This window comes from Ursus arctos, unplaced genomic scaffold, assembly GCF_023065955.2.
Source record: "Ursus arctos isolate Adak ecotype North America unplaced genomic scaffold, UrsArc2.0 scaffold_9, whole genome shotgun sequence".
Classification (NCBI taxonomy): Eukaryota; Metazoa; Chordata; class Mammalia; order Carnivora; family Ursidae; genus Ursus; species Ursus arctos.
In genome coordinates, this window is record NW_026623111.1 from 56854532 (window position 1) to 56870357 (window position 15826).

The window sequence follows — 15826 nt, forward strand, 5'->3', positions numbered from 1 at the left end:
CTATTGAAGTCCTAGATGTATTATAAAAGGAAATTCAACAGATTTTCCAATGGACTGGATGTTGGGTGTGAGTCAGAATGGCTCCAGACTTTTTTGGCAAGCAGCACAGAAGGATAGAATTGCCATCAACTGAGATGGAGAAATCTATGGGTGAATCAGTTTAATAAGAAAAGATCTGTGCCCTAAAAGGCTCACACTCGTAAATGAGAGAGACAGTTAAATAGCCAATGTTACCAACTAACTGAGCTCATGTGCTAGGTACTTTTTAGAGCACATCTGTGGGAGAGCAGAGGAGGAAAATATCATTTCAATTTGTGATGAAGGATCAGGTGGCAATCAACCAATGTGTTGAGGAATGACTAGGGTGGGAAAGAACAGGGAAGAAGGATTACTTACGGAAGAGTCAGCATGCATTTCATGAACAATAGCACAGAAATGCAAAGTTAATGCTAAGGGAATGAGGGAATGGGACACTGCTTGATGTACTAGAGGAAGGGGATGTGATGATGGGGGTTGGGAAAGGGAGGGAGCGCTTGGAGAGGAGGCCATAGGAGAAAGATAAAACCCGGCTGATGATAGTATTATTTACTATGCTAATGAACTTGCACTTTTCCAACAGCTATTGAGTCAGTGAAAGGAGGTACTTTTGAAGAGTAACATAAAAATCCTTGGATGGGAAATAAACCAATAATTTGTTCTTTTTTTCTCCTGTTCATTGTCCAAAGGCAATTAAACATTAAACACATATATGCACACACATACATACAATCATACACACAGGGGAGTAGCTCTATAGAGTGGTCTCTTGAGGCATTCCCCGTGCTGTTCTATTGCAGTGTTATGGTTATAATTTGAAGGCTTTTTTTTTTTTCTGGCATGATTTAATGATGTCTCATGATCATAAATAGTGGGGAAACACAAAGTGAATAATGCCAGTTTTCCCATTCATTTGGGTAGGATATTAACTAGTTATTTATTTGCCAACATATTCTGTGGGTCAAAAATGTTTTATAACCATTGTGAAAAAATTGATGTTATTGAGTCTCGTGATTGTTTCTTCAGGTCATGACCCCAAGGGTGAAACTTCAGGGGCATTTCAGTAGCAGACAGTCAAAAATACAAAATGTATTTATTTCTCTTACTCATATAAGAAAATATGCAATGCTTTTCTGCATGTGTTTAGGCATGTATTAACATAGGAATGGTGTATTTGGAGGCCTACAAGAAACAGTGCATTCCCTGGTATATGTTAGGATTATCAAATGTCTCGATTAGAAGGGATGGGGGGCCCTTTGATTTTAACTTTTTTTAAAAAAATAATTAATTAACCAATTAATTAGAGAGAAAGAGAGAGTGTGAGCAGAAGGGAGGGGCAGAGGGAGAGGGAGAATCTCAAGCAGACTCAAGCACTGAGCCCAACGCGGGGCTTGATCTCATGGCCCTGCGATCATGACCTGAGCTGAAATCAAGAGTCAGACACTCAACCGAATGAGCTACTGGGTACCCTCAATTTTAATTTTTAAATCCTATTTAAGATGATTGATACTTATGACTTCTATATACAGAAGGAAAAACTGGGTTTAGGGCAAAAAGATGTAGATTTTAATTCTGGATCTTCCTCTTAGGTAGGGTTTGAGATTGGCTGCATCTCAAACTCTTTGAGCTTTGTCTTTAAAATGGAGATGATAATACCTTTTCCATTTTAGTCCCCAGTAACTATGAATATCAAAAAGGAAGTGGATGTGATAGTAACATGAACACTTGTAAGGCTGTCTGTAAATGTAAGTTGTGCTAATTTGCATTATTGCCATTCACTGTACATTACATAATAACAGGTGTATCTTTCCTGTCAAAGGATGCAAGTGAGATTTAATTCTCTGCTGAGATAACACAGAGTTATGTAAAAATGTATGTGTGTATATATGATATATGAATTGGTTTCCTTGATTCTTATGATCTTAATTTTTTAAATCTACTCATATAGGTTCTTTTCCTTTTAGACTAAATAACCTCAGTTTTCATGTGCTCTCTATGTCACACCTTTGTATGTCCACGCATGGGTCTTTTAAACAAATATTACTGAAGTGGCTTAAAAGAAAATTGTTCGGAAATGGTGGCCGGGTTATGAAGAGCTGCAGTTTAAGAAGTACCTAAGAGGTCAGGTCTAGAATCACCAGTCTCTGGTGCTGGCCTCCACATTCTCACATGCTTACATAGCTTCTTAAGAATTTTAGCTGCTGTGTGAGGTAAATTATTTGTTACTGTTAGTGAATGGAAGAGCACAGAGCAGTGGGTTATGACACTCAGTGACGCTGAGGCTTCTCAGTAAGAAGATGGCTCTCCAAACCTGCCAAAGAGCCCTTTGCGTTCTTTCAGTCAATGGCTAGTCCATGCATACATTAGCCAATTTTAAGCTTAGAAATGACTAATTTAAGCCCTAGCTCAATAATGGGGATTTCAAATGCGATTGTTTTTCTTTTCATTTACAAAACTTTTGATTAACTGTAAAGATATCCCTGGCATGAAGCTTCTGCATGAGTAGTCAATGTCTAAGAAAGGAATCATCGGTATCATCCAGATTAAAAAAGGATCCACTGTTTTTGTCCTCAAATAGTAAATTAAACATGTGACTTTTAAAAAGTTTTACTAGAACCTATATAATCATTTTTTGGTTTCAGAGAAAACAGATGGTGACTTACTATGTTAGAACATTGTAGAGTAAATACAGTTATTGAAAGTGAACAACTGTTGATTGGAGAGACATTCCAAAGAGCCAATTTCTGTATGAACATAATTCACATTACTACTTATATTTTGTAAAAGACTTCAGTAGCTTAATGCTGACAAATGGGATTTAAAGCAATATGGTGGTGGTATCCCATTTAGAATGAAGAAGATCTAAGGTACAAGGCATAGCTCTTTGAAAACAGTTTGAACTTGGGCTTTGATAATGTTTTTAAAAATTATATCTAAATGACATCCATTGTGTAATGAACAAGGAAACTTTTATGTAGCAGATAATACCTTAATTTCAGTATATTAGGCACATGGACTAATTGTTGGGTTTAGGTTAAGCCTTATTACTTTTACTTATTACTTTAAAAATGAGATGATGATTGGCATCTCCTACCTCTTTTGATTAGTTTATTACTCTTGTTATGTTCTTTTCCTTCCAAATAGAAAGCCAAAATGATATTTTGGATATCAATGTGCTAGTGCTTCAGAGAAAGGAGGTGTGTGTGTGTGTGTGTGTGTGTGACTTTTTTGTTATGTCATTTGGGAGGAAGTAAGGCACACTAATGATATTATGATTATTTTAATACCAACAAAGCCCTTTTAACCTGCAATGCTGGAAATATTTAATAGAAGCCTATTTGTGGAAATGTCTTGTATGGGAAAAACATAGATTTAAACTGCTAAGTAGGTAAACTTATTGAGAGAAAGACTTAGGACCTAGCTGTTTCCAGATCTCACTGGCATTGTTTTATTTCACACATTTCTCCCTCTCACCAGGCCAGCCACTTCCGGTCTTGCAACTCTTACAGCGGTTAATCAGAGCCATCAGCCAAGTGCACTTTGGCTTACTATTTTGGTGGAAAGAAAAAAGGGTGGAGTAATGATTTTACACCTATGAATCATAACATAGGTCTTCAGATTTCAAGTAAAGACCTCCAAATAAATGACCATTTTAAAATTAGACCACTTTTATTTACTTTTCAGACCATGTGGACGAGCGAGCCGTGTGCAATGGAATTGCCCCTGAAAAAGATGTAGATGGATTTCATATTATCAATATTGGAAGACTGTGCCTTGATCAGCATTCTCTCATACCTGCCACTGCCAGTGCTGTTTGGGAAATAATCAAGAGAACAGGTTGGTAACTTGTGGGCCACGGGACGTGGGTGCTGAGGGCCACACTACACATTTGTGCAGTGCCCTGATGGAATCATTTCACTACTAGAGAAAATGATAAGCCGTAAAACTTCAGCCTGTAGAAAGTTGTAAAGTATAGAAGTCAAAGAATGATCCAAAATACAATAAAATGAGGAGCGCATGCCAGGTTACAGGTAACTGCCGTTGCGTCTTGTAAGAGTGCATTTTCCCAAGAGTAGGTTTGTCTCCCAACTTTTAAATGATACACTAAATGTGCATTTTCCAAAATGAACTGTAGTTTTCCTTACCTTGAAAAACAAAACGTGACGAACATATTTGAGCCGTCTCTAATGACCTAGGTTTTTACGGTAGGCATCTACATTTGAACTGTGCTCTAAATAGAGGAATACTCTCTCCAACCCTTGAGGTTGTATAGAGAGATGTTTGTCTCTGCCTTAATCAATTCCGTGCTGCCTTTATGTTTGTGACTGTCCTGCCTCCCTTACTGTCCCTTCCATTTCGGACAGCATCTTCTCCTTTCAAATCTGCTGTTTTCTGACTGAAGGAGAAAATTTTCAAGAGAAAGCAGATCCTCAAACCATCCTCTTAGGACATTACTGCTTGTAAAACCTTACTTCGAACTTCTTCATTTTACTTATGAAGCACCTGTGCCCAAAGTAGAGTGTGTTATAGCTGCAAGTTTTATTTTTCATACCTTTCTGAGTCCCTAAAGTTCAGCACCTCTTTCCTATGAGGTAAATGGCATGAGCTTTGTAAAAAATACACTTTTTCCCACTTCATTTTGTTCTAAATTTGCTGAAAGTTTGATTGCCAGCTAAGCTCGACATTGTTGTACTCTGCTTACTTTATAATTAGTAGTTAATATATTTTAAGTCTTTGCATATCTGACTCTTCATGTGAATCTCCATGTTTAAAAGTAATTTAATGGCAACTTGAAAATGTAGTTTTTTTTAATGAGGACAATTATAGAGGAAGTGACAAAGCCAAGAAGCGTAAAAAGAATATTTATAAATAATGAATGTGGGCACATTATAGACAAGCCACACAATAACTCAAATTTAATTAGAAGTTTTTAAAGAATGTTTTAGTTGGCTGTTCAAATGTTTAATCTGCTTCTTGTTGTTGATTCTTCATTTAAATCAAACTCTGTGTTTTAAGGAATTGAAACATTTGGGAAGAATGTGGTCGTAGCTGGAAGATCCAAGAATGTAGGGATGCCCATTGCCATGCTTTTACACACTGATGGAGAGCACGAACGGCCAGGAGGTAGGTCAGACCTTGGAGATTCCATATGCTCTTGTGATTTTCTTCATTCTTAAAATCATCAAGTAAGGAGTTTTGGAAATGTGACTTGGTATATTCGTGGGTTTATGCAAATAAAGGCTTCCCTTCTTCTTCATCTAATGACATGAGCACCTTGAAAGTAAATAAAAGAACTGCTGAAAATATATGGCCCCTTTGTCCCTATGACTATTATTATTTTGGCCATATACACTTCCTTTAAATAATTGACAATATAAACATTAAGAAAAGTGGAAAGCCACTAAATACATAATAGTCACATGTTGATAGACTTCTGCATGCTCACACACACACGCGCGCGCACACATACCCACACACCCACACACACTCACACTGATGTATAGATATATAGGTGTCTTATCATTATTAACGTTGGTGAATTCCAGTGTCTTGATCTTAAATTTTTGAGTATTTCTTTTAGGATCTTTGTTGACATAAGGCACATGGAATAATTTCTTAAGCCACAAGGCCCTATGGAAAAAGAAGCCCAGTGATGACATATCACTTATCTAAAATGATGAATGAGACTTTTGAATATTGCTTTTCCTTCCCGGGCCTAAGGATTTAAATATTGCCATTAATAAAAATGCATGTGTGGATCATGGTAAATTAGGGCCTGATGATGACTCCAGGTAACTTTAAAAAGCCTTCTTTTTGCGGCCAGCTAGTCGTACAGTTCTAGTGTTACTATTCACTTCTAACTTAATCTACCAGTGCTTATCTGTCTGTCTCCTAGGATATAATATATTGATTCATATTTGCCTTTATGCAGTAGTTTCTGTGTTAAGCAAGTTAAAACAACCAGAAACGTTTACCTAGGTATCCCGTTTTTGTTGGAAAATTTTGACTTGGTGTCAGCACGCAGTTTTTTCCTTCACTTTCAACATTTTACTTTCTTGTCTCATCGATAATCTAACAAGCAGCATGACTTTGCTCCACGACTTGCATGGTACTTTCTCATAAACCATCTTATTTCGTTCTCAGTCCTTCTGGCATATAAATATTATTTGCATTTTGCAGCTAAAAACAATGAGCTTTAGAGGGTTCAGGTGACTTACCCAAGGCCACACAAGGAAATGGTGAAACCAGAGCTGGCAGCTGGGTGCTGACTGTGTTTAGGAGGATAGACTTGGGGTCAGACCCCCTCCTGCCACGCCCTGTGTCCTTGGTCGAGACATTTATGCCATGCAAGTCTCCACTTCCCATATCCATAGAGTACAAATAATATTAATATCTCCTTCACTGGGTTATTGTGGAAATTAGATGAGATATGAACGTAAAACTCTAATTCTAGTGCCCGACATAATAAGTTAAGTAAGCACTTGGTAAGTGTAAACTGTGGCTATTATTATTATTTCCATTATATGGTTAACTTAATAATCTGGGGCTATATTAACCATAAGGTGTAGAATAACATGATCCGGGGCTGATGATGTATTCTTCACCTTCATTTGAAATTTTATTGTCTTTTTCTGGTGGGTTTTGTTTGCTTTTTTTGGATTAAATCTAATCTTTGTTGCAATAATTTGCATAAACATAGAATTTATGAAGTCTCTAAAGTATTTGATTTAGAAATATGACATTATAATATTCCAAATCATACTTTCCATTGTACTTTTTCTTATAGATATATACAATGTATCATATGCTAATTTCTTGATAAGTTTCCGTTGTCTAAAATACCTTAAGTCTAAGAAAATCAATTTGTCCCTTCTCTATGCAATTTTAAATTAGACATTACATATCAACTTTATAAATATTTTATACTTTGTATTACAAAATATTCTCACAAATTCATGTTAAAAATGGAATAAAAGTGGAATTAGTTAGAATACCGGTTACTTATAGGCCAGGTAGTTAAATTTGCGTTTATTATAGCAGCACCTAGGTGCCGTTATAATTACAGGATCCAAAAGGTAATAAATTATATTAAAAATGATGTCGGGCAGTTTGCAACATGAGTGGTGTGTAATCTCATGCATATTTAATGAGAATGTGGTGACATATATGATTAATATAATGAATTGTTGAGAGCTGCTTACTGAAGATTTGGAGTCTGTGGGAAAGTTAATATTTCAAACGTCCCTGTCTGTTAGAGCAGTAATTATGTGCAGTGACTACATGGGCAATGTTAGCTAATGGAGATAATGAAGGGGGATTAACTCGGCAAATTCATATCTATAGAACTGTTCTGATGACACTCACAGTGTTGAGCATTCAGCTCACACTGTATTTCTTCGCCAGAAGAGATTCAGAACTCTAATGATTCATTTGTGTCTTAAAGCCAAAGATAATTGTACTAGAAGAAAAATGGCCATACTGTAATTTAGCTTGATTAATACGTGTCTACTCTTGGCTAGCTTTTAGTCCTGATTATTTAGGACATAAATCCCAGCTGTTTGGTGAGAAAGACCTTTTTTTAATTCCTCAAGGGCTTGAAATATTTAAAGGACTGAGAATGTGCTAGAATCTTGAGGCAAAGGGTAGTGCTGATGCTCGACGGGTGCTGCGGGGAGATTACCTTCTGCTGAGGACATGTCATCATGGGCTTTGTTGAGGACATGGCATTTGAGCCACTCTGTAGTTTACAGAGAGTAGGTGTGAGATGGTTCCTGTCTTTCAAGAGCTTAGAGTCTTGGTGGTAAAGGGGGGGGGCGTGGATACAGAGGCACATGATATACAAGTATGGGTGTTTTAAATTATAAATATTCAATGGCACAAAATAAAATTTGACATCTCTAAGCAAACATTGCATTTGCTTCGGGAAGCCTGCGGTTAACTGAGGGGATGTAAAGATACTGACAATGCAGGATCTCTTCTCTTGAGCTCCACTACTTATAAGGATGTTTGAGTGCCATTGTGACCACCTAGAGGATACTGTGTATTCTTTTAACTTCTTTGTATGTGGTAACCTACCCAGTTTCACCGTTTTCAGAATGGAAACCGAATACCATTGGTCTCAGCCCAATGTGTTTATTTTTAGCTTTACCGTGAGGAAGCAAGAGAGAAGTTCTTCAGTTTCTCTAAAACAGAAATTCCTTCAAGATAACAAAGTGCCATAATGACCAGGTGTTAAGATTATTAATTGTCACCAAAAGAATACAGAACCTGATTTTATTTCAAGTTTTTTTAGAGTGTCTTTCTGCATATTTTATATTCTTACATAGGACATCGCATCTAAACAGATTCCCCCCAAATGGCCAAGAAATGGTGTTACATGCTTCTCCTATAGCTGGAAGGTTGTGGTATCATTGCAGTTCCTGCACTGATGCAGGGGCTTTTTCTTTTTTAAAGATTTATTTATTTGAGAGAGAGAGAGAGTGTGTGCATGTGTGCATTAGTGCGGGGGGGTCAGGGGGGAGGGGCAGAGGGAGAAGGAGAGAGAGAATCCCAAGCAGACTCCCAAATGAATACAGAGCCCGACGTGGGGCTTGATCTCACGTGCCTGAGATCATGACCTGAGCCGAAATCAAGAGTTGGACGCTCAACCACCTGAGCCGCCAGGCGCCCTGATGCAAGTACTTTTTCAAATAGCATTTTGAATAGGACAGCAACAAGCGGATTGTGCTTAGAGTTCTACGGGCTCAGGGATCTTCTTGATTTCACTCGGACAATATGCATTCAGTACTTAATTCTCTGTGAAATGCTGTGGGGAACAGTGATAGAAAAGACTTAGTTCTCTGTTTCTGGAAGATGACAGTCCGCATCTGCTGAGTTCATCTTTGGACACTGTTTTCTCCAAACACTGCTTCTGCATTGGCGTTTGGCTTTTGAATTCAAGCTGCCCTTCTGCTGCACCTTTCTGTATATCAGGTAATTTTTATTCAAGGGGCATCCTATGTAAATGGAAAACCGTAAGACATTTTGCCAAGAGAATGCCTCCTTTGCGAAAATTGGCTCCACGTGTGAAAACGAACACCTTCGCCAGACTGGGAGCATTCTCTCTCACCTACGGGAGGTGCTGTCAGGAGGTAACACAGGAGTGGATGTTCCAGGCAGTGCAACGTGATCTGAGTGGTATGTGGGATTAAGCTCAGCCCTGTGCCGGGTTGGGCCAGGCACTCTCGGGTTTCAAAGAGAGGAGCCAAATAGGAACGCCTAGGAACGCAGGAGTCATGCAGAGGCTCACGCCACAGGACCGAGACTTAGTCTTGCTGGTAGCAGAGTGGAGTGGGACGTTTGCTACCTCCATGGAATGAACCATTGTCAAACTGGGACGGGGAGGATGGCAGGCAGTTCGTCTCTGTTCCTCCCATCCCACTACCCCTAAGTTAGAAGGACCCATGGTAAGAGATTGAGATGTGTTTTGGGATGCCTCTGTGTCGGTTAGACTTTACTGACTTCCAGCACTGAGTTTGCATAGTGGAAGCAATAGGAAATAAAATGATTGTTCTAGTCTCTTTTTCTAAGCTGAATAATAAGAGTACTGCTTAATTTTTTTTTTTTAAGATTTTAGTTTTTTGAGAGAGAGCATGAGTGGTAGGGAAGGGCAGAGGGAGAGGGAGAAGTAGACTCCCCACTGAGCAGGGTGCCTGACGCAGGGCTTGATCTCAGGACCCCAGGATCATGACCTGAGCTGTAGGCAGACACTTAACTGACTGAGCCACCTGGGCACCCTGAATACTGCTTAATTTTTAATATGTCCTAAATTCAGCCAGCTCTTATCTGGAAAGCGCTGTACTTGGAAAATAGCATGTATTCTTACTTCAGACAACTGGGACTATTACACTCTTGCAACTGACATTAAACGCTATTTAAAATTCAATGTGATGTCCAAATCTTTCTCCTTCCTTTTCGTTTTCTTTCTTTCCCCATGACCTCAGTGTACGAGGCATTTGTTTTATTACCAGCACAAAGCATCCCTTTTCTAGTGTCTGTGAGCCTGCGTGTTGGAGGTAACTCGTAAGGTTATTGTGGGCTGCTCCACACTGCCTTTCAAGGCATTCCTCCTGTCGCTTTCTTCCTGGGACCTGATGCCGAAGCTCCGTAGACTCCCGTACTGGTCTTCAAACATGCCATCTCTTCCACGCCTCCTTGCCCTCGTACACCCTGTTGCCTCGGCTTCCCACCTCTCACCTGCTCTTCCCCCCACCTCCCACCCATCTTTCCAGATGCAGCCCAAGTCTTCTGACTTTACACATGTTGTATATGCTGAGATTGCAATACTAATCCTCTCACATATTGGTCATCTACCTGTTCTTTCCTACACACACATAGTGAACGTGAACTTCTCAATGACAAATATGTGTCTGGCTTTTTGTATCTCCGAAATTATCACAGGACTTGGCACGTAGTAATGCAACCAGCCAGTTCATCAATAAAAGTTCATTTAGTGTCTCCTATGTGCCAAATACTGTGCTACTATTGTAGAATATGAGACTACAGGCTAGGAATTTAAAATAAAACATTGTCATTTATGGAAAAAAAATCTGTGTCTATTAAGAAGGGGAAGAGAGAGAGAGAAGTAGCTAGGTGCTTATCACACTCTAATTCCTTCATATTTTAAAATTACAGGCATTTATATAAAAGTATAATTTAAGACTCCCCTCCCCCCAATAATCAGATCACAGGGGAGGAGAGTGGCTCATGACTGTCAGAAGAAGGAGAGAGGAGATCTCAGGACACTGGGAACAGAGGGAGGGTACTCCTGGGAGCATTAATTGAAAGAGGTCACAGTGTTCTTCCAGTAAAATGCTTAGGATTTATCCTTTTCTTTAGACTAACTTTTTTCCCCCTCAAGCTGCTGATAGATATTGCTGTCTTCTTACAGAGGGGCTGATTTCTTTGTCACTAAGCGTGGGGAATATGATGGTGAATAAATCAGCTATTGCTCTGTCCTCCTGAGCTTACAGTCGAGTAGGAAAGACAGCCATTAAACAGTGAGGTATGAATGATTAATCACCATAATCGTGCAAAGTGCTGCAAAAGAGAGGTAGAGCTTTCTATGATAGAGTTTAGCTATAGGAAGGAATAGTTTCTAATAACAGTTATATATGAATGTTATACCCTCCTATTGTCTACCTTCTGTTACTATTCTTCACTTCAGACCAAAAAATCCTACCTAATAGGCAAAAACAAAACTGTCTTCTACTTGAAATTATGAAAAATTCTGTCTACAGCTATACCACCCTGAACGCAACATTCAGATCTTGTCTGAAATTATTAAAAATTCCTAAAATCTGGAAGAAAAGATTTCACTCTCTACAAAATACATAGTTCGTACCATTAATATAAATGATGATTTAGTGATTTAAAAAAAATAAAGTCAGGAGTGCCTGGATGGCTCAGTCGGTTGAGCGTCCAACTCTTGGTTTTGGCTTAGGTCATGATCTCAGGGTCATGAGACTGAGCCCCTTCAGGCTCCGTGCTCAGCGAGGAGTCTGCATGAAGATCCTCTCTCTCCTCTCTCTTTACCCCTCCTCCCATGCACTCACTCTGCAAAATAAATAAATAAATCTATAAAAAAGTAAAGTCAGTGCCAAGAGTGTTATTATATAAACGTACCAAATGTACTTAAATAGTGTGGGCTCTTGTCTTTTTGATCAGTAAGTATCTCTGAAGTGCTATTTTTTTTTCTTCTTATAATTTGTTGCTCTTCTTATTCTGAGGTCTTTTTCTGTTTCCCATTGTGAGTATTTCTGCAGACTTTCAGGACTTCCCAGCACTGCTTCTCTTTGCCCCCTCCCTCATTGTTGTGTTTTAGCCCCCCACCCGTCATCCTTCAGCCTCGCAGATAGGAGTGTTCCCTCTTACTCGTGTGTTATATGTCAGCTCAGCTGTAACTTCTCGAGCAGGCTTCTCTGATAGCCTGTCCCACCCTCTCACACATACTACCATGGACACACTGAAGAACTTTTCCTTCACATCATTTATCAGCTTGTGATTAGCATTTCTTAGTGTCATTATTTGATTAATGTTTATCAGACTCACTGGACTATTAACCCCACAAAAGCAAAGACCACATCTGTTTATCTTCCCGTTTTATCTCCAGCACCTCACACAATTGCTGTCCAAAGTCTTTGTTCAACAAATGAGTGGGTAAATTTACTTGTAGACCAAGAGTATCATGAAAGATTTAATACAACTATTCATAAGCTGTATTCTTAGCAACACTGATGTGCCACAAAATCTTAAATGGGTTTGATTTTTTTTTTTTTAAAGGGAGAGGAGTTGTTCAAATAAGTTTGGGAAATCTGGATTAAGTAAAATCGAACTATAATTTGCCTGTAATATTTCTCGGAGACTTTAATATAGTAATATAGTATAGCCTTTAACATGGTAAGCACTGTGAATCTCTGAGAGGGTCATATTTAGTATTTTACTCCGGAAGTTGGTTTTGGTTCTTTGGTTTTTTCCCTAACAAAATACATATATTTGTATTTGTATTATTTGCATCTGGATATATGCTATGTTTGTACTAGCATACCCCCAGAGGTCTATCTAGCTTTTTTTCCACAGAGAGAATGAATAGAAGGGCAGTAAGCAGCACAGTGTTCTTCGAGATGTCTGCATATTTCACTCTCAAATGCGGGCAGAAACCTTGGGTATACTTATTTAGTATTCGTGTATGATCTTTTTTTTTTTTTTTAAGATTTTATTTATTTATTTGACAGAGATAGAGACAGCCAGCGAGAGGGAACACAAGCAGGGGGAGTGGGAGAGGAAGAAGCAGGCTCATAGTGGAGGAGCCTGACATGGGGCTCGATCCTGTAACGCCGGGATCACGCCCTGAGCCGAAGGCAGACGCTTAACCGCTTTGCCACCCAGGCGCCCCAGTCTTGTAGGATCTTTTAAGCATGTTTGCAGAATCAGACATTGTAGGAAGGTCCTTGACTTTATTTTCATCTGTTAATCTTGGAGAGTAGAAAATAAATGCAAAAATTATATAAAGCTGTAACAAACAGACCCCTCCCCCACCAACACACACACACACCCATTCTAGCCAAAGCAACTAGAAAGGAAGAAACAATACTTTGGCTTATGTCAGCACCCCTTGTCCCGTGGCTAAGCTGGCTCGTTCATTTTGGCTAAGATTTGGAAAGGTCTGATTGCTTTAGTTAGCTTTTTATAGCTTAAAATCTGTTTCACAATCAGAAATTCTATCAATCCTGACTTGGCAATTTGGTACTATGGGGAATTTGGTCACCTGGGGAATTGATTCATGTCAATGACTCAAAACATTTCATTCCTATTTATAGGAAAATAGTCCTAGAAATATAAGGTTTCAAAGCCAATATCTTATTTATGACTGCCATATTGTCCACACCATAGCTATAGTCTTGAATGGCGAAGATTGACTCCTGGAGCAGGAGAACCTAGTGTTAATGAGTGTAGACTCTTTGGTCCTGTTGCCTGAACACACATTCTGTTCCTGCATGTCCCTGTGAGATCAGGGTATGCACGGTTGTTGGGGGAATTAAGTGATACCTGGAAAGGATTTAGTAGTCACACGTGGTGAGTGTTGAGTACATGTTAGCTATTACATAAGTATACTTATTCTAAAAAGTAAGGTGGGCCACAGCAGTATATGAAATGCAATGCCAATGTGAAATAGTTAAAAGGGAGAAGCAAGGCCTAGAACTAAAACAGAGCCAAGAATAAGGCTATTACAAATAGGTATATCATTAAATCTTCCTGGATATATTACCACTGCCAAGCAGATTGCTTCTCATATATGAGGGCTAAATATATGTCTGGTGAATTTGAGTCCAAGCTATACTTTATGATTGGGTCACTAATTTCATCTTAAGAGCTCTTGAGTAGGAAAAAAATGATCGGTTACCCAATAAGGTGTCTTTAGGATTAAAAAATAAATACATGCTCAGGATAAATAAAATATTTTTTGGTGTTAAGACTGAAAAATGATCTCTCCTGAGGGTTCTTATAAGGAGGAAACTATGTAATGAACTGAGTAATATTCATAACATGCTTTTTAATATAATGAAATGGCCACATCGTATAGGGCTATTTCTGTTACAAATTAAAGCTACCACTGGCATGTATTTCTTTTATTTCACTAGATGTTTCTTCTCGTTCTCTGTTTCTGGGTCATTCTCTTCTTCCCAGCTTCTAAACCAGTGGTTCTCAACCTAGTTGCCCACTGAAATCATTGAGGGGCTTTTAAAAATATGGCTGCCTGACCCCAACGTGAAACAATTGAATCAGAATCTTTCAGGTTGGACCTGAGTATCAGTATTTTTTAGAACACTCCATAGAAGATTCTAATGTGGTCAAGGTTGAGGACAAGTGCTCAAAACATTGGAATAAGCCCAGGGTTTCACTTCTTATTCCAGAGCCATTCCTAGGTCATCTTTTCTAGTCCCATAGCCTTAAATACCCTCAGCATTTCCTATGTGTCAAGACCCATGTGACCACTGTCCACTTGACATGTCCATTTGGACAGCCAATAGCCACCTCAAACTTACCTTACTCAAACCTTCAATCTTAGTTTTATTCCCCATAGTCTGTCTTGTCCTAGGAAGTAGCACTGTCACTTCACCCTTGCTCAGTTGCTTAGGCCACCCTTGACCTCTCTTTCTCACACTTCATGTCTTACCCATTAGCATCCTGTTTAAAATATACCCATGATCACCTCCACCAAAAAGATCCTGGTCGAGACAGCCATTGTCTTTCACTTGGAGTACTGTGAAATTTACAAACTAGTTTCTCTGCATCCACCCTTGTCCCCTCTCCCATATGTTCCCCACGGTGGGTCTCAATCACCCATGGCTTCCCATAACACTCAGAACAACATTACATCAGAATAAAACCCAGATTCCTTCACGTGGTATGTAAAACCTTACAGGAGCTGGCCTGGGCTGTATCTTTTTACCCACTTCTTACCATTTTCAGCCTCCATCACTGCCTTCCAGCCACAGCTGCCCTTTGCTTCCCTAGAACACATGTCATACATGCTCGTGTGTCAGGGTCTTTGACTTCGTTTTCCTTCTTACTGGAATGCTCTTTTTTGAAGTTCTTCTTGCGTCTCCTCAGGTTCCTCATTTGTAAAAATACAAATAACATTAGTTTCTACCTTAGAAAAAATGCTCTCACAGTGTCTTGTGAAGATTGTGTGATAGGAAAACGTCTGATAATATGTGTAAGGTGCTAGAACAATGTTAGACGTGTAGAGAGTTCTTACATAAGGGTCTTCTTAATCACACATGTTTAGGCTCTGTCCAGTTAGCTGCTACAGAGAATTTCTCTGTAGAGAGGTTTTCGTTTGTTTTATGCTACAAGATGCAATCACGGCGTACAAAGAGAGTAAGAAGCACATATTCCACTCCAAAATCTTTAGACCTCTGAAGGCATTTGTCCAAAACCAGAATTCAGGCTGCTTTTCTCCTTCGGATGCTGTTCTGGTGATGAATACTGAGTTTTCCTGCTTGCAATTTTCAGTGTTTTGCCTTTATTTTTTTTTATTTTTACTTTTTGAGGGGGAGAGGGAGTGAGGAGGGACAGAGGAAGAGGGAGAGTGGGAATCTTAAGACTCGGGACTCAGTCTCACAACCCTGAGATCATGACCTGAGCTGAAAACAAGAGTTGGAGGCTCAACTGACCGAGCCACCCAGGCTCCCCTCCTTTTAATCAGACCATGGTATGAGTTCATGTGTAGAGAATGACTCCGTTT

At 39.2% G+C, this 15826-nt stretch overlaps 1 protein-coding gene across 3 annotated transcripts in view; it reads left to right on the forward strand.

Annotated features, from left to right (window-relative positions):
• MTHFD2L (methylenetetrahydrofolate dehydrogenase (NADP+ dependent) 2 like) overlaps nt 1-15826 on the forward strand; it is a 124533-nt gene that overhangs the window by 34932 nt on the left and 73775 nt on the right. For all 3 annotated transcript variants that reach the window (XM_044388184.3, XM_044388185.3, XM_044388186.2), the window contains 2 exons: nt 3721-3873; nt 5053-5160. In XM_044388184.3, coding sequence (XP_044244119.2) covers nt 3721-3873; nt 5053-5160 — 261 coding nt within the window. The remainder of the gene's footprint in view (nt 1-3720; nt 3874-5052; nt 5161-15826) is intronic.